Source organism: Procambarus clarkii, chromosome 27 (genome assembly GCF_040958095.1).
Source record: "Procambarus clarkii isolate CNS0578487 chromosome 27, FALCON_Pclarkii_2.0, whole genome shotgun sequence".
Lineage (NCBI taxonomy): Eukaryota > Metazoa > Arthropoda > Malacostraca > Decapoda > Cambaridae > Procambarus > Procambarus clarkii.
This window is the reverse complement of record NC_091176.1, coordinates 12,097,982-12,116,306: the sequence shown is the minus strand read 5'-3', so window position 1 is coordinate 12,116,306 and position 18,325 is coordinate 12,097,982. Positions and strand designations below refer to the sequence as shown.

The following is an 18,325-nucleotide window of genomic DNA, read 5'->3' as shown; positions in this document are numbered from 1 at the left end:
ATAAAACCAATCATATATTTCTTGATCATGACTCAAGAGTAAACAGTGATGACACTTCTTAACTTATGAGTGAGTATCTCAGGACAAAACAAATAGCAAGGTTATGTAGGCAAAAACACATAGTTTTGGAGGGAAGGCATATAAAGGTGGCATTGGGGAAATAACCAAGAAGCCTTAAGTCACATAACTGTACTGCAGATTACTAAAGCCCCCCCACACCACATTAAGGCACTTGCTATGAGGAAGGATCATTAACTTCACAACTGACACTCAATTACCTTCTCAATTAGCATAACACCCAAGCTCCTACATTTGCCACAAGGCAGTACACATGGAGATTAGGAGATTTGTAATGCAGTGGATGAATGAAACTAGCTTTTATACAGTAATATTTTGTTATAAAACACCAATGTACATATGCAAAACGGCTAAACTTTGCGAGTACACATTTATGAACTTAATTACATTAGGGTACTCTACTTTGTTACTGTCTTCAAAGCAAGAAGTACAAGTTATAATGTAAATATGTAAGGAATCAGAATTTCACTAGAAGCAGCATATGCATTTGAATACCCAAACATTAACAATAGAATAATTTTTTTAATATACAGTATATTTTTCTTTTATTGTCATTGTAGTAGTAGTAGTACTGTATTATGGCTACTTTCTAAAACAATGATCTGGTACAACTCCTCTTGATTTTAAATATCAAAGATTATCTATTTTCATAATACAATTTAAATAAATATTATACAAAATAGATGTCTCTATTATACTGTATTTGGAAATTATATTCTAACTGCCATAAATTTATGTACAGTATTGATGTATTACATATTCACATAACACTTTCTTAAATCTCAAAAAATCTATATTCATACAATTCAATAAATTTTATCAAAAGATTTTCAAGTGTTCAGAAACAGGAGCCATTAAAATATTATTTGATACTGAAATATTTACAGAAATACATTCATAAAACAGTGACTTAACACTTTAATCACTCTCTGACTCTGATTCAGATTCTGCTTCTCTCACTCTCAAGGGTACCTTATATTCCTGATCACAGCCCATATAAGCATCACTCATGAAATATAGCCTATACTCATAAGAACCCTCACTAGGGGCTACAAAATCCAGCTTGACCTTGGCTTTCTGCTGAAGAGTGAGACGCTTGATGGAGATAAGAGAGTTTGGTTTGGGGTCACCAATAATGACCCACCAACCCTCTTCTCGTTTGTGTGGGAATAAAGGAGCAATGACTGGTCCAGGCTCATCTTCACGCTCAAGTACCACTTCTACATTCACCATTGACCCACTGGTAATACTGTCCGAATCAATTACTTCATAATCTAAATTAATGCTAGGATAACGATTGCAGAAACGAGCCACATCTGTCATCTGTGCATCAGACAATTGAAGCAAACGGTTGCGATCATCATCTTCAAGCTCTAGAATATCAAAGACAGATGTTACATCCTTTGCTTCACAACGCTCAATCATTTCACCCGTAAAATGAGGCAACTGTTTCAAGTAAGAATCTTTGGACCACATAGCTTGAGTAACCATTTGAGCCAAAGTCATAGCAGACAATGCAGGTGCAAGCCATCCATTGGAGGAGAGCACATCTACACAAGCTTGTATAAGCCTTAAGGCACGACCTAGAACAAGTTCAGTATCTTGTTGCAATTCTGCACTAAGAGTGAGACGTGACAGATGAGCTTGTAACATAAGGTTGGTTTTTGTGTGAGGATCTGTCACTTTTCCCTCAGGCTTGTTGGGCACCTTTTGCACAAGTCGTCTCAATGTGTCCTCTTCACCATGACGGATAGGAACATTTTCATATTCTGCAGCACTAGAGATGATTTCAAGTAAACCACGAATCTTTGTCTTACTATTCAAAGACTTGTTAAACAGCTCTATGGTAGTATAGTTGATGTAGTAATATGAAGCAATGATACCTAAATTGAGAGGAGCCGTGTCCATGTCATCTTCAATGGTGATGCAGCGAGACTCTTCAAGATCATGTAGGGTGTTTTCCACTAAATCAGAGAGATGATCAGATAAATGCCGATGAGAAACCCCCTGAAGGCCATAATAATTGGGATTCTGAGTCATACGACGGTAAAGGAAGGTCCAAGTTACATAGTCTACTGCCTCCTGTTTGTTTTCAATGGTACGAGTGACGATTTCAGCATTGAAGTGATCATGTAGTGCATGGTCAAGGTGACTCTCAATGGGCAGTGGTTCATAAAGAAACTTCTTAAAATAGTCCTTCTTGGAAGAATGGCACATCAAAACACACTTTGCCTCATCATCTTCATTTGGTCTATTTGCACGTCCCACCATTTGTAAGGTATCTGTGATTGGATAGTCCTCATAGTTATGAAGACGGCCATTATAGCTCTGGGTGTCAGTGATGATGACCAAGTGTGAGGGTGCGGTCACAGCCCAACATAATGCACGACTCACAACTACCACCTGAATTGCCTCGGCTTCAAACAACCTCTCCACCATCCGCCGATCACGTGCACTGAGGCCTTCGTGAAGATATCCAACACCCTGACTGACCAATTCTCTTAACATCTCATCACCGATTTGAGGAAGGAACTCTGCCATTTCTTGTGGATTCACTTGCAGAAATCTTTGTGGTTCTTTATCTGCTGCGGCAAAGGTGAGAAGATCACTTGCAGTAATCATACTCTGTTTACGAGATGGCACAAACACCATGGAAGGCTTGCGTGGACTGTGCTTCAGAATAGCAAGGTAGGCAGGTTTAGCCATAGCATAAATCCTAGAAGCATTGTGAGGATTATTAAAGCCCTGAATATGCAGCTCCAATGGCAAGGGTCGAACATTTGGATGGAAATTAAAAGTATAATTAGAGGAGCATCCGAGCCACTGAGCTACATCTCGAGCATTTGCTAAAGAAGAGCTCAGAGCTACAATACGAATGTGCCTGCTGATTTTGGATGCAATGTAGCGGATACGAGAGCACACTACCTCTAGTGTAGGGCCATCTGATCCACCCATTAATTGTAGTTCATCAACTATAAAAAGACTGATGTTCTGTACATTCTTCCTCTGCTTCCAACGTCGTGAGAGTACATCCCATTTTTCAGCTGTACTAACAACTATGTTTGCCCTATTTAATAGTTTTAGGTCAGCCCCAGTCTCACCCGTTAAAAGTACAACTCTCTTCTCCAAGTTGCTAAATTTTTCTTGCCAGTGTTCGTACATACTTTCAACAATCTCATCTTTGGATGCGACATACACACATCTTGCAGATTCATCCTGACTGAAAGTGCGTAAAATAGCAAACTCTGCGCAGAGCGTTTTGCCTGAACCAGTTGGTGCTGCAATGAACACACTGTCATCAGAATTATATGTTGCATTGAATACTTGAGTCTGAATAGGATTGAACTGCTGAAATTTGTTTAGAGTTTTGTAGAGTGCTTCATACTGTGGGTTTCTTAAAGCAGTGATGGGCAATGGTTGCAAGTCAAGAAGTTCAGTGGGAGGAGGATATTTTTCTGGGAGTATGAGATGACGGAATGACACAGGTAACTGAGTTTCTGCCGAGAGCCACTTGTCTGATGTGATACGGATGAAGTAATGTGGATGTAGAGGCTCAAATACCGGAACAAAGAATTTAACTACATGTTCATCCTCTGCAAACTTTTGCTTCAACAAAAAGTATTCATGATGAAGAATATTTTCTGCATCAACATCTTCAACCATAATCCAAAAAGCCTCAGACCGACCATGAATTTTTTCATCCCACTTAAAATCTGGTGTGATGGTGAGCTCTACTTTAAGCATTTGGCGTGTAATGGGCTGAATGTGTGTTTCCAAGTCAAGTTTGGGCAATTGGTGGATGTATTTATGAATCATCTTTCCACCTTTGGGCATACGGATCAGCTCCCCAATCTCATTAGGACCCAGATCATAAAGACGCTCCCAAGGAACACTTTTCTTTTCAAGTTTGCGAATGGCTTCTTCAGGAATTTTTCTAAATTGTCTCAGAGGAGACATTGACTGCCACATCCTTTTATCAACCATTTTACACAAGTTGAGAGTTTTGTCAGCTAGCTGTGCCCACCCACGATGAAGGACGATCTCAAACATGGCTCTCATCAGTCGGCCTGCACTCTGTGTTACGTACACCATGTCAGACATGAGAGCAAATCCATCTAACTTAAGCTGTGAAATGTAAGCCTGCAAAAGAATGTTAACCTTGGCACTAGGTTCTTCTACGCTCTCTTTGATCGGAATGGGTACACGTTCCATAAGCTTCTTTAATTCTAATTTCTCCTCTTCTCTCACCATGATATTTTTAAATTCAGAGCTCTGAGAAAACACACGGAAAAGTTCAATTTCACTGAGAGTTGGTTTCAGCTGTTGATTGTAAACATTCATTGTCTCACAAGTAACATAGAAATAACTGGCAATGCGACCCAATTCTGTGACCTGGAAATTTCCAGACTTCTTATCGTATTTTATCAAATTGCTTTTTTCTAGTTTCAGTGCTGCAGAATGTATGAGATTTGCTCGGTGCTGCTGAAGATACTTATCTGAATTATCAGCCTGAACAGCATACAAATTACCAGCTCTAATCATGCGTACATACAGGTATGTATAGCCCAACCAGTTGACAGCTTCCCGTACACTCTGGACAGAACCAAGTACAATTTCAGCATTAAGAAGGTCAGGCAGCTTGTTAATGAGTTGAGACTCAATAGGCAACTGCTGGTTCATAAGGGAGAGATAATACTGAAGCTCAGAATGGTTTGTAATAAGAATGCCCTCACCCTTAGTATCATACTGTGGTCTGCCTGCACGACCCAACATCTGAAGAACATCCAGAGCTCCAAGTTCCACCCAACGGCCTTTGCTTGCATCATATACTTGAGTCCCTTTAATCACAACAGTATGGGCTGGAAGGTTAACACCCCAGGCTAATGTAGCGGTTGACACTAAAACTTGAATATGACGATCAGCAAACAAATCTTCAACTAAATTTCGGTCAACTCGATTCATTCCAGCATGATGGACAGCAAAACCATATGGAAGCAGCCCTTTTAGATCATTGTTCTTCACTTGATCAGCCTCAGTCCGTAGCACTTCTGTTGAAGCAGAGCCCTCTCGTAAAAAGTTTCCAAGAGTATCCTTTTCTAAGCACATATCAAGGATGGCTTTAGCTGACTTGGCAGTTTCTTTCCGTGAATGAACAAATATCAGTATCTGATTTTTACCTGCATGCTCCATCACTTTTTCATATAAAATATCATTCATAACTTGATAACGCTTAATTGCTTTCTTTTCTGTGATGCCAATGTATTGCTGAGCAAGAGGTACTGGTCTGAAACTGTTATCAAAGAAGAAGAGTCCTGTTTTAAGGTTGACTCTCAAAAATGCTGCAACATCTTCATAGTTAGGCAGAGTAGCAGACAATCCTACTAACCTGACAGCATCCCCAGTGGTCTCCGCATTGCGCAGAGTTCGGGCTACTAATGCTTCCAAAACTGGCCCACGCTCATCGTGGAGAAGGTGAATTTCATCAAAGATGATGAGCCGAACAAGCTGAGTGTATGACCTCTCCCCACCACGTCTAGTAATGACATCCCATTTTTCAGGAGTACACACAATAACTTGAGTCTCCATAATCTGCTCCCGTGTTAACTGATGGTCTCCAGTCAGTTCATTAACCTTAAGCCCATAAGGCTCCAATCTTTTTGCAAAGTTTTGTGTCATTTCTGTAACAAGAGAACGCATAGGGGCTACATAGATAATTTTGAAAGCCTCAGAATTAATGGTGCCATCTGGGTTAGTATTTTTACCAACTTCCCTAAGAATGGTTAGCAGTGCCACATTTGTTTTACCTGCACCAGTAGGGGCACATAGGAGTAAATTTTCATCGCTGTCCATGGCTGCTTTATTCAATTTACTCTGGATGCGATTAAGATTCTTGAAGCCGTCAAATGCAGGCTGAGTATAAGCAGGTAAGTTAGCAATTGGAACCAATGTTTCATCTGGAGCAAATGGTTTTGGCTTTAGGGCAGGTACATGAATTTCATCATACCCTTTCTTCATCTGTCTAGTTGAGCCTTCAGGAAGGTGGCACTTCTTGTTAGAATTGTAGTGTGATCCAGTAGTAAACACAAGGCTCTCCAAGTCTATAAATTCTCTATGTCCTGGGACCTGACCGGATTTATCATCTACCTCCATGGCTTCTGTGTTTATTCTCCTTGGCCGTGTTCCTCCTATTTCTTCTCCATCTTTAGTTACATCCATAGCTTCTTCCTCATTTTCTAGAAGGGCTAGTATTCGCTTCAGGTTTGGCTCGGCTAACATAACTCGGCGAATGTCTTCCTTTTCAGACTCTGATTGTGCTGATGCCAAAAGTGTACAATAAAGAACCATTTGGCGGTTTTTGTTAAGAATTTTAATGAATTCAAACTTGTCATAACCAAGATTCAGAACAAGTTTATTTTCACATTCTCTATCATCTTTGGCTGATTTTAGGATTTCAAGCACATCACTTGATTTAGTCTGAGCCTGTATAGGATCATTATAAAATCTGTTGAGTTCTCTTTGGAGCCAATGGGCACCAATGTCATGTGGACTAAGGACCCTCTCTTTCTTTGTTCCAACCTGTTCACCACCTGTAAGATTCTCAGCATGAATGGCATGTGACCCAACTACAGCTTCTTCGGTTTCCCCTTCATCTTCTTCCTCATCGCCAACCTCACCAGCTACTTCATCTTCTTCCTCCTCTTCAGAATCTTCAAACTGTACATTGACACCATGAGTCTCATCTAAGACTGCTTCACTTGCAACTGCCTTTGTTTCATGACCAAAATCTGTAATTTTTTTCCCCAAATTCACCAGCACAGCAAACCTTTCTTCAGCAAGACCACCTAACAATTCTTCAGTTTCTTTCTTGCGCTCACGATCTTTAAGTTTGTCATTTTTCAAAACTGCAAGAACTTCATCAGCAGCACCACAAAGTACATCACGAGGCTGATCTCCTAGGGCCTCTTGGATGAATGATAAAATAACCTCATATGTCTGTTTTGTGTCTGTGCTCTTAGGACGATAAAATATGTCTGCCATGTCATCAAGCTCCAAAATGCTCATACTCTTTACTGCAATGGATGGGGTATCTTCACGCTTCTGCTTCTTTGATTTGCGTTGTTCCTCCTTGGGTTGTTGTGGCTTAGTGCGCTGATATCGATCCCCCATTCGTGTTCCCTCAAGCTTTCCCGAGAGGGACATGACTTCACCTGTTGCCTCATCTTTGCTGCGACGCTCAATGAGCCGGACATCTGCTTGCAAGACAAGGTTGGAGTTCTGTTGGAATTTTTTTAAATTAATAGTAAAGATCTTCATCTATGTCCATTAAAATCAACCAAATTTATATCTTATTTATAATGTAATTTCTAGCAAAGGCTACCGATATCTTGATTTGTGATGTACATACTGTACTGTAATTTAAATTGTTAGCATAAGAGTCAAATATTGGTCTCCTAACCTAAAAGTAATTTAAACTTTAAGTGCATAAATCATATGAAGAAGAGAGCAATACATGAGGGAAGCAATGATTAAGCAGAGAAAAGATGTGAGCATGATAGATGTCACAAGAAGCATTCCCCAAAAGGATTCAGAGTACAGTACAGGGATAATGATAAGAGTATGTGGCCATTTTTGAAAGTACAGGATTTTTTCTGCAGAAAGAAAACGAAAACTAGCAGACACAGGTGCACGCTATGGAAGGGGGCGGGTGCACGCTGTGGAAGGGGGCAGGTGCCAATAATAAGGACATGCAAGTTTGCCTAAACTGTGATTTCACCAAGCCTTCACTATTTAATATAAAATACTTTATAATAAAATCATATACAATATACATAATGCTTATGTCATAAAATAATTAATGTACAGTATTACATAACTATTATCAATTTATTAAATCAATAACACTGTTGTCCAATATCCTCCCAGCAAGTATAAGAAATACTGCAGGAACAAAAGTGGAAGCCTTCAAGAAAAAACGGGACAGTTTTCTGCAAGTGCCAGACTAACCAGGCTGTGGTGGATATGTGGCCCAGCAGGCTGCTCCAAGCAAAAGCCTGTTGGACTAAGCTCTCCCAAGTCAAGCCTGATGCCAGGCTTAGGTAGAAGAACTCTCAGACCCTCATCCGGATACAATGTAATGTCCCAACAAGAGTGGAAATTTCCCGTGGCAACAAGATTCCAGTTATGCCCAGAATGGCTAGCCACAGGCCCAGTTATATCACTGTCTGCTCAAATCATTTATCTGAGCAGAGCTGCAAGCAGTCTAAATAAATCCTCAACATTTAGATATCTAGACAAAATTAATAAACATTTAAGTAAAATAACTTTGTATGATGAACAGACACCAACTACATGATGACTCCCAACCCTCTCAGCCTGAACAAAAATGTTAATGAAAAGTACATTTTTTATTAGTACACTCAGTTACTAACCAAGGCCAGGTTTTTTCCTAGTCCCAATGGAAAGGATCATAGACAGGATAGACCAAAATTCTGCACGGGTACAACAAAACTTTTTGAATGCCCATAGCAAGTCCTACTAGTGCTTGGAAGATGCTAGAGAATACTAAATCCAGCCCAGAATGCCCTGTATAGTTTTTTAGTATTCACTTAAATTCCTTCTAAACTCTACTTGACATCACATGGATCACCACGTAGTACTCTCGTTTGATGTTAGTTGACCTGCCAGGCCATTATCCCAGATTGCCAGGTGGCACAGCCTATTCAAACAGATTTCTTTCTAAAGCAAACAGTATCTGAATACAGTACAGAGGAACCATGAGTGACAACCAGCCCCATCTACGAACATTTCAGCTAACGAGTGAGCCACTCGCAGAAAATTTGTCTCGATTGAAGAGATAACCATGTGGTGCTGCCTAGCGTTCCCGCTGGTTCTTGCAAATTCTCAGACGCCTCTGACGAGTGTTCTTTTATCGCGCAGGACAAGCAGCCCTCTGCATTTATTTGTGCTTTTCTTTGTTTTTTGTGGTTGTGTGACAACAATTTGTAACCCACAATGTCGCCAAAGAAGCTGCTTGCTAAAGACAGTGTTGTCAAGAGGAAGAAAGACACAATTACTGTAGATTTGAAAAAGAAAATCGCCTGACTCAGAGGTGGATTCTCCTTCCACACTGTAACCCCTCTCCTCCTCCTCTCTTCCCATCGTCTCCCTCAAGCCAGCAACGACGCTTCATAAAGTAAAATACAATTGAAAACAGTAAAACAAAACATATATAAAAAAATAATAATAATAATTACATGCATTATAAAATTTCATATTGATGTTTTTCGGGGGTGGAACGGATTAATTTTATTTCTATTATTTTAAATGGGGAAATTCGTTTCGCAAGACGAGCGTTTCACATGACGAGCTCGGTGCAGAAACGGATTAAATTTGTTAATCGAGGTTCCTCTGTACATGGGAATGAAGAACACAGGGGAGGAAATGGGAGCAAACCAGAAAGGTATTTTTCATATTTACTCAATGCCTTATTTCTGAGCAATCCATTCAGTTGCTCACTATAGCATGATTAAAAGTGAGGTACTAAAACAAAAAACAAACTGGGTATAATATTCCTGTGCTGCAGAGTGGTATCTGAAGAAGCTACATGGCCAGGTAGCATCCAATGGTCTAGGAAGCTCCACAGCAGGTCATCCAGAACCGACCAGCAGGAGCTAGTTATCTGAAGGATAGTCAAATCCTGTAATGCACATTTGGTTGTACTTACAGAAACCCAAGCAAGAAGAGATAAAGTCTAAGATGAAGTCAGAGATCCAAAACTTATAAAAAAAAAAAATTACTATCAGAATACTGTACCAGGCTCTAAAGGTGCAAGAGATGGATGAATGTGGAAAAAATGTATTACCTAGGTTTATGAAGAGAAACCTACAAAGATTTAGATAGAAGCCAAGATGAAGAGGCTGCACCAGTGCAGGCCTGTAAAACTCCAGGTTTTTAAGCAAAAGCTGTTTTCTGTAAAACATAAAATGAGAAATAACAAAGGAACAATAATAGAAGATTGGTGCAATGCAAGATAATGTTTGAGGGCCTACCAAGCCAGCTCATACCGCTGCCGAAGAGACCCTAAGCTGTTGGATGAAGACTGTCGCCACCTGCTCCAAATAAAAATCAAAAGTTCCTCCCGGAAATGGTAAAACATCCACCCAAGAAACTCCACACAAAAAATAATCATGTAACAACAAATGCCAATCTACTGTACTGTCCAAGGGTTAAATGAGGCACAAGTTGGGTTAACAGGATAGAAGGACCGAGAACAAGGGCTGCATTGGTAACAAGACTGTCAGAAAAATTTCCACAATTGGCAATAAATGGCAGAAGCCTCTACACAGGAGGAAACAACTAAATTATCCTTTCCAGGTTCCACCTGAGGCCTAAGCAACAAGAAGCCAGAAGAGAAGTTGCAACCAGTGTCTAATACGGCAATAAAAATAATTATTGGAAACCCCCCTCCCCTCCTGGATGAGATAATACACTACAGTATCAACATGATAGAGCCCAATAGGCTCAGGAATCTGAGCCTGAACGTAAAACCACCTCACATAAAACCTCCCTATTCTCGCGCTTAGGTTAGTCTCCTTATTCTGTTTCTAGTGCACTTTATCCATCATTCACTTAGCATATCAATACACTGAGTAAAAAAATGGCCAAGTCTTTATAATGCAGTTTATAATTTGTATTATTGCCACTACTAACATCACCCTATAGTACAGTGGTAATGTTAATTTTTTGTATTAGTCATTACAAATAAAGATTCAGATTCCAATTTATTTCTCCCAACAACCATTCTGCAGAGTTTGGTGAACGCCGTGGATACCAAATTAAATCCAAAAAATAGCATTCAAAAGTTGAAGGCAAGACCAACCCAAAATCTCAGCAGCCAATCCCTGAACATTGTTACCTCCCAGAAATAGACAGGGCCTGCCCACCCAAACCGAAAGCAGCATGAGCAGCAGTTACTCTTACTCTGGGAAAAGGTGTATAGTCTCTATTCCACAGTGAAAGCTGAGAAAGCACTCTGAAAGCTCCCTTTCCTTTAAAGGAGGGAGAAGCAAGGTTCAGTTGGAAAACCTGGCTGTACAGCAGAGAAAGGGATGGACGTGTCGAGAAACTGGCTGAATCCCACCACTACCTGATCACAGCACTTTTGCAGCTGTCTCTTGAATGGAGTCAGTGGGAATAGATTTATAACCTTTCCTCCATTCAAAAGCTTTTGGTAGTACTGTACTGGAACTCCAGAAGCTAGTATAGTGGTACAGGTACCTCCATTTACGAATTTAATCCGTTCCCAGAGACGGGTCGTAATTCGAAAATTCATAAGTCGAAACAAATTTTCCCACAAGAAATAATGTAAATTGAATTAATCCATTCCACACTCCTAAGAATATTAACTTCAAAATTCATTGCATACATAATACACACACACATTTTGTACTACAGTATGTACAAGTTATAGCTTACCTTTATTGATGACTTGTTGGCATATTGAAGATGGTGAGGAGGGGGGGGGGCCAAGAGAGGTGTTACTGTTTGGAAGGGGAGTCTCCTTCCATTATAACATCAGGCAGTGATAACTTCTCAGGGGTACTCTCTCTTTCCTACGTTTTGAAGGCATACCACTAGGACCTGGTTGTGGCTCACTGCTTGTTTGTCTCACTACACTGCTTGTTTGTCTCACTAAGAACCTTTCCATAAAGACTTGTTTTTCCCTGCATTTTATTAACATTTGTCTGTAGTGAGACATCAAATTGTCATTAATAAGGCCAATGCAATGGCCTGCTACAGCTTTATCTGGGCAAGTCTTTTCAGCAAAATTTTGCAGTTCTTTCTATACTTCACACAATTTCTTAATGAGGAAGGGACATCCTCTACTACCTTTACTCACAACTATTTTCTTAAGTTGAACCTTACCACTGACTTTCTTGGGACCCATGGCATGATATACAGTATAATAATTACTTTTATGTTCAAAAAACAAAAAAAAGCACATAAACAATGAAATGCCCCGGACCCTCCGCACCAGCGATCCACCCACTTCAGTTTGGAGACAAATTCGGAGACAACAAGAGGGAGGGAGGGAGGGAAAGTTGCCAGGGAGCCTCTGGGGCTCATCCAGAAAATGGCGTGTCATTACATTCAACACTGGTTTTCTGTGGGGAGATCCTTCGGCTCACTGGAGCTACATAACCAAAGACAAGGAAAAGAGTAACTTACCATGGAGGCGGCCACCACAGACTACTAGTCGAGACAATGGGCTGCAACGTGCGACCCAAGGTAACACAAGAATGCCCAGGCCCAGGACGTTAACCAAATATCGGGCAGTCTGGACCCTGTTTGACCTCCAAAATCCCAGTACCTGAATATCAGCCCAAGAAATGTTGCCAAACATGGCAGCCAATGCAGCAAACTTCCTAACGTCATGGGCACTAGGATAGACCATAGGCTGGCTAGACTTAATAACCCCGAGGACAACTTGGGAGACCCGAGCCCTGGAACAGGGAATGAGGGAAAACTGGATCAACCCAAAGCACATCTCCAGCCACAGAAGCCGAAGCGCACAGGTAACGGCGAAGAGCTGCAACCGGACACAACACATGATGCACCCCCGGCCTGATCAATGAAGCATCAATAACCCAAGGACTCGCTCCCTCCCCCAGAAACAGGCAAAGGCGGGACCACAGCTGCAGCAACACCTCTGGAGGAAGAGACATCGAAGAGGTCCGAGAGTTCCACACAAGACCAGCCAGGTCCGAACCTGGGATGGAACCAGATGGGGCTTCCACCAGTTGACCAGGAACCCGAACCTGGCGAGCTGGGAAAGAACCACATTCCTGGCGAGCAGACAAGCAGACCAACTGGGAGTCCACACCAACCAGTTGTCGAGGTAGGTCAGAACCCGAACCCCCTAGCAGATCAAACGGGTCACCACAACCCTGGCAAGATGCGTGAAAACGCGAGGTTTCAGATTCAAGTCAAAAGGCAACAAAAGCGGTAAGCCAGACACCCCACCACAAAATTTAACCAGTCCCTAAACCCTGGATGAATAGTAATGTGCCAATATGCGTCCTTGAGGTCCAGGGACACTATCCAGGCACCCAGCTCCAAAAAAAGCCGGACCTGAGACAAGAGTGGTCATCCAAAAGGAGGGGCAAGAAATCCAGGGGTAGAGATGGGACAAGTCCAGAATGAACCTCAGATCCGCAGTCCCATATCAGCACTAGAAGCAGGCAGGAAACCCACCTGAAGGACAGAGTCATTTTGATCACACCCAAGTGCACCCACTCGAAAATGATCTGATAAAAAGGCTGGAGAAGAAGCGCAGGAGAAGGCTGTCCTGCTAGCCCTGAACCTCTCGAAGGAGGAGGAGCCGCCCAACGCCACCAGAGGCTGAATGAAACGACTTGAAACGCCTACAAATCGTGGGACCAAGTGTGAGCAAACAAAGCAAGCCCCCCCCCCCAATCGCCCCGTGAATGGGGCGAACTGCGAAAGGGCTGATGCCCCTTATGAGAAACCAACTGACGAACAGGGCGATCATCGTGCCAACCAGACGATGTCGGCTCCGAAGCTGGCACCAATGACCCACCCCGACCAGCAGAACCCGGATTCCGCCTCCGTCATGGATCCGTCCTTATATGAGTTCAGTTCTTCTTTCCCCTTTCCCTGGCACAACCCTTCTGAGAAGGTCGAGAAAAGCCACCCAGGAGAACCAACAAGTCCGACATAGGACGACAACTAGATGAAGCCGCCTGCAGAAACTGCGTGACAGCAGCCTCCACAAACAGCAACGAGCAAAACAGTAACAAAAACTGAAGAGCCAGGGCCCAAGCAGATTCTAAAGAGAGTGAGCACAGCCTGACGGTACACGAGACAAGAAACAAAGAACAGAGACACTGCCTCCTTCAGGATAGGCGCAAACAGCTAAATCAGTGAGGCCGACACCCGAGTCGCCAATGCCAGCACACCCGACGAAGGCTCGGCACTCAACGCCTCCACTTCCTCCTCAAGCCAGGTCGAAGATAGCTTGAGAAGGGAAATGAAGCACAAGACCGAAGACAAATGCCCACGGGTGCGGAAATCCTCAGCGACCAGGGACGCCAAAAGGGTAGGAACCTGCACATGCAGCTGTACAAGGCCAACATTCCAAGAAAGCACAGGAGCGAACAGGCATGCATTAAGGTGCTCAAACTCGTCCCCCAGGCAAACCTGCAGAACGGTAGAAGTTTCTCGCCATTCAAGCGTGCGGGTTCGACAGAACTCATGCCACGCTCCCAACGAAAAGAATGAACAGTCTGCCAGACAGGAACTTCCAAATGCACCCAATACGGGAAAGAAAAACCGAACTCATATAAGGACGGATCCATGACGGAGGCAGAATTCGGGTCTCGCAGGAGGTACACAGCAAGAGCCATACCACTAGGCAAGGAAAACAAAAACAAAGGAAAAACCCTGCAAAAGTATAACGTCCCCAGAAGAAATGGGAACTGGTCGCCGTGTAGGTAGGCAAGCTGCAAAACATCTTGATGCCCCAACCAGCACGATACCAATCCCTACCAAAGATCAAACAGGGGCCACAAAACCCCAGCTGGCCCCTAGGACGCGGGTAAGTGCCGAGCAGCAAAAACCTCTATGGAATTGGTTCGTACTAGGGACGAGAACCTTAACCAGCAAGCACGGGTAGCATCACCGGGTGCTTAGGGAAGGAGGCCCCTAGGCACATGTAGCCCCGGCAATGATGAGGACACCTGGCCACCACACACACCACTGCAGAGGTTGCCATGAAGGCAAAATACCACCTTGGAAATCGAGGCCAGAGAAGACGTCCTCCCCGAACCACAAGTGCTGGATAGCCGGTGCGGGGAGGGCGGCGTGGCAGTGGAGCGTGACGTTTGGTTTACTAGTTTCTTTGGAAATGGACGGAGTTCTGCCTCTCTTTTCAGTATTTAGTTGTATTTTCTTACCATATGGGGTTTGTTTTGTTATGCCTACCTTTCTGGATGCCTTTCTGGATGCCTAACCCTGGTCGATGGCAGATACCGAAAACCCCCAACCACAGGGGTGGTTTTCTAGAGCCATTGCTTCCTGAAACCTCTAGAAGGGGGGCCAGGTTCTGGCTCGTGGTCCCCGGTAGGTCGAACTCTATAGACTAATGCCCCGGTCTAATATATCACACATTAGCCCAATAGCTCCAGGGAGCCAAAGGGGCTCCCCACAGAATAGTGCTTTTCATATACAGTACAGTACTGTATAATTAACATTAGATTTGATCACTTTGTAAAGTTACCTTGCACAGGGTTTTCCAAGAACACATCATTTACAGCTCAAGTGCAATTTGTACATGTACTGTATTCAGTGCAGTGTACTGTTTTAAATTAAAACAAACTGCATGAAATAATATACTGTACGCTTAAAAGATTATTCTGAAAGGATGACCCTAAATTCTGCAAGGTCAGTTCGATCCTTGGAGGTCAAAGTACTTGGGTGCTATTCCATCCCCAGTCCTCATATCCAATCTTCATATCCCCTCCAAGTGCTTTACATCGACACATTGCTCTAAGCACTAGAAAGTCACATTGACTAAGTAATTATCAGGAAAGTGCTTTATCTTAGTTTAGACTACCAGAGGGTTCAAAACTTCCACCAGCACGATCCGGAGCCGGTCGGCCGAGCGGACAGCAAGCTGGACTTGTGATCCTGTGGTCCTGGGTTCGATCCCAGGTGCCGGCGAGAAACAATGGGCAGAGTTTCTTTCACCCTATGCCCCTGTTACCTAGCAGTAAAATAGGTACCTGGGTGTTAGTCAGCTGTCACGGGCTGCTTCCTGGGGGCGGAGGCCTGGTCGAATACCGGGCCGCGGGGACACTAAAAAGCCCCAAAATCATCTCAAGATAACCTCAAGATAGCACAGTTTACGATACTTTCAACTGATAAATCTGCATAAGTTGAGGATGCTTTCAACTGATAAATCTGCATAAGTTGAGGATCCTGCCTCCGAGCCTGTATTTCATGACTTTGAAATTTATATTTCCATAACATTATAGCTATTTTCACCTGCCATTTACTCTTCCTCACTTCCCTCGCATAATATTCTTTGGCCAACAATCACTTGTGGATAATGAACTGCAACTTCCTAAATGTCTGTTTTACAGGAAACATTGAGGAGAGAATCTTTTTAGACAATACAAGATGATTATAATAGTTAAGGAATATAGTTAGATGTTGTACCCGCAAGGTACACCATGTGGGTACCTTGCATTGGGTCAACAAGGTTAGTTCACAACAAAACATCCTGGTTTGATTTCTGCAGCAGAGCAGAAACATTTGGACACATTTCTTTTAACCTGATGCCTCTGTTCACCTAGCAGTAAACATACCTGGAAGTTAGGCAAATGTTGTGTGTTACATCCTGGGAAAGGTCAGTATTTGGCCTAGAGAGCCCTTCATAAACTCATCAGGCTTTCTATCCCCCAACAAGAAATCATTAGTCTACCTTGCTCAGTTGTTTCATCACCATCATTCTTCTCTACATCCTGGCCACTACAACATGCAATTTCAGCCTCTGTTAGCAAATCTGTATCCTCACTGTCCTCTTATAACAACTCCATGTTAACCAGTCACATTACCTTTAGAATAATTAAATATTCTGTAGGTTTCATTGTGAAACTCTTCAAAAGTTATTCCTTAACTATTATAATCATCTACAGGTACAGGCTGCATTATTTTATTCTACAACCTCTTGGAAAGTGATTTTCTTAACCTTACACCAAGCTTAACTAGGTTTTGATACTGTAGATTTTCCAATGAGTTTTGTAGTTCCCTAATGTTCTCATTGCCCTTGCAGCATCATATGTTATTTTCATTATTTACAGTTAAATTTATTTATATATTAGTTATGCATATTAACTATGCCTCAAAATTCCTTAATTTTCAGTCAGCTGGTGTAATGCCACCATATCCACATGACAAGTGCTGGTAGGTTATCTATTATTTTGAAAACTAAGATACATGAATAAAAGGTAATCTTCATGTATTTATTTCATGTCGTTTATGCATTATCATTTAGTTGTTCTTGCATGAAAATAAGTTTGATATACTGTACCTACTGTCACCTATCTACAGAACTTCCTAAATACAGAACCACAACTATCTCGGATAAGTAATTTTTCATATATGCTGTGAAAAAATATTTTTATATACCATTCATGACCTACCCACAACTTATTTAAATTAACCTGATACAGTGTAGACGTATCACGATCCTTGTAAGCCACTGACTGACCATGCAGTGCACTGCAGTTTCCCAATTCCCAGAAATCTATTTACTGCTAGGTGCACAGGGCATCAGGTTTAAGGATGTATACCCAAACATTTTGTCCTGCCTGAGACTTGAACCTGGGACGATCTGTCACAAGATGACTGTGCAAACTACAGTACTACGTTACTGTAGCTTTTATCTTGTACAGGGTTGTACAGGGCTTTTATCTTGTGTTTACCTTGTGTAGTTTCCGGGGATCAGCGGCCCCATGACCCAGTCCCCAACCAAGCTTTTTGAACAGCTTTACACCTTTAATCAACAAATACATATTTGGTGTTTATTTTGGCTTTACCTTGTATCTGTGCATAATAATTATATGAATACTGTATAACACATCAACCCCCCCCCCCCCCCAAGAAAGAAAGGCAGAACAGTCCTCGATCAACATATGCAGCATGCAATATTATGCAAGTAAATTTGTACTTAAAAGGTTGAATATCATACTTTTGTATAACGCCGTTATATAAAGAGTAGATAACAAAACTAAGTAAAATGGATGTCACATTGTACAAGACAATTTAGAGAACGGATTTCAAATTCTACCTAACTTACCCTAACTCAAACCAAGCTAACCAAATATACGATCTACTGTATATATAGATATATATAGATAGATAGATATATATAATATGTATCAGAACACGAGCTTTTCAGCGAAACGTCTGTGTACGATTTGATAAGACCCACACAACACGAAAGCCCATGCTGAAGCCTTTATCAATGCTCAGCTGTATAACGTAACTCTTCCATATATATATTTGGGAAATAGTTCTGTATAGCGTAAAATAACAAAAATTCACGACATATGCCATAAAAAAAGGAGTGTAACATGAAATACCTACCGCTTTATACTCATACTGCAGCTGCCGGGCGGTCTGGTCCGCCATGTTTGTGTTGACAAACGTTGTTGTTAGCGTA

At 42.0% G+C, this 18,325-nt stretch overlaps 1 protein-coding gene across 1 annotated transcript; it reads right to left on the bottom strand.

Moving 5' to 3' along the window:
- Nucleotides 1–376: 376 nt before the first annotated feature.
- On the bottom strand, nt 377–18,325 carry Brr2 (U5 small nuclear ribonucleoprotein l(3)72Ab). The gene is made up of 2 exons (XM_045749331.2): nt 18,250–18,325; nt 377–7,353 (listed from the first exon to the last, which is right to left on the bottom strand). Exons 1-2 carry the CDS (start codon nt 18,292–18,294, stop codon nt 997–999), a joined length of 6,402 nt encoding a protein of 2,133 aa, XP_045605287.1. The 5' UTR covers nt 18,295–18,325; the 3' UTR covers nt 377–996.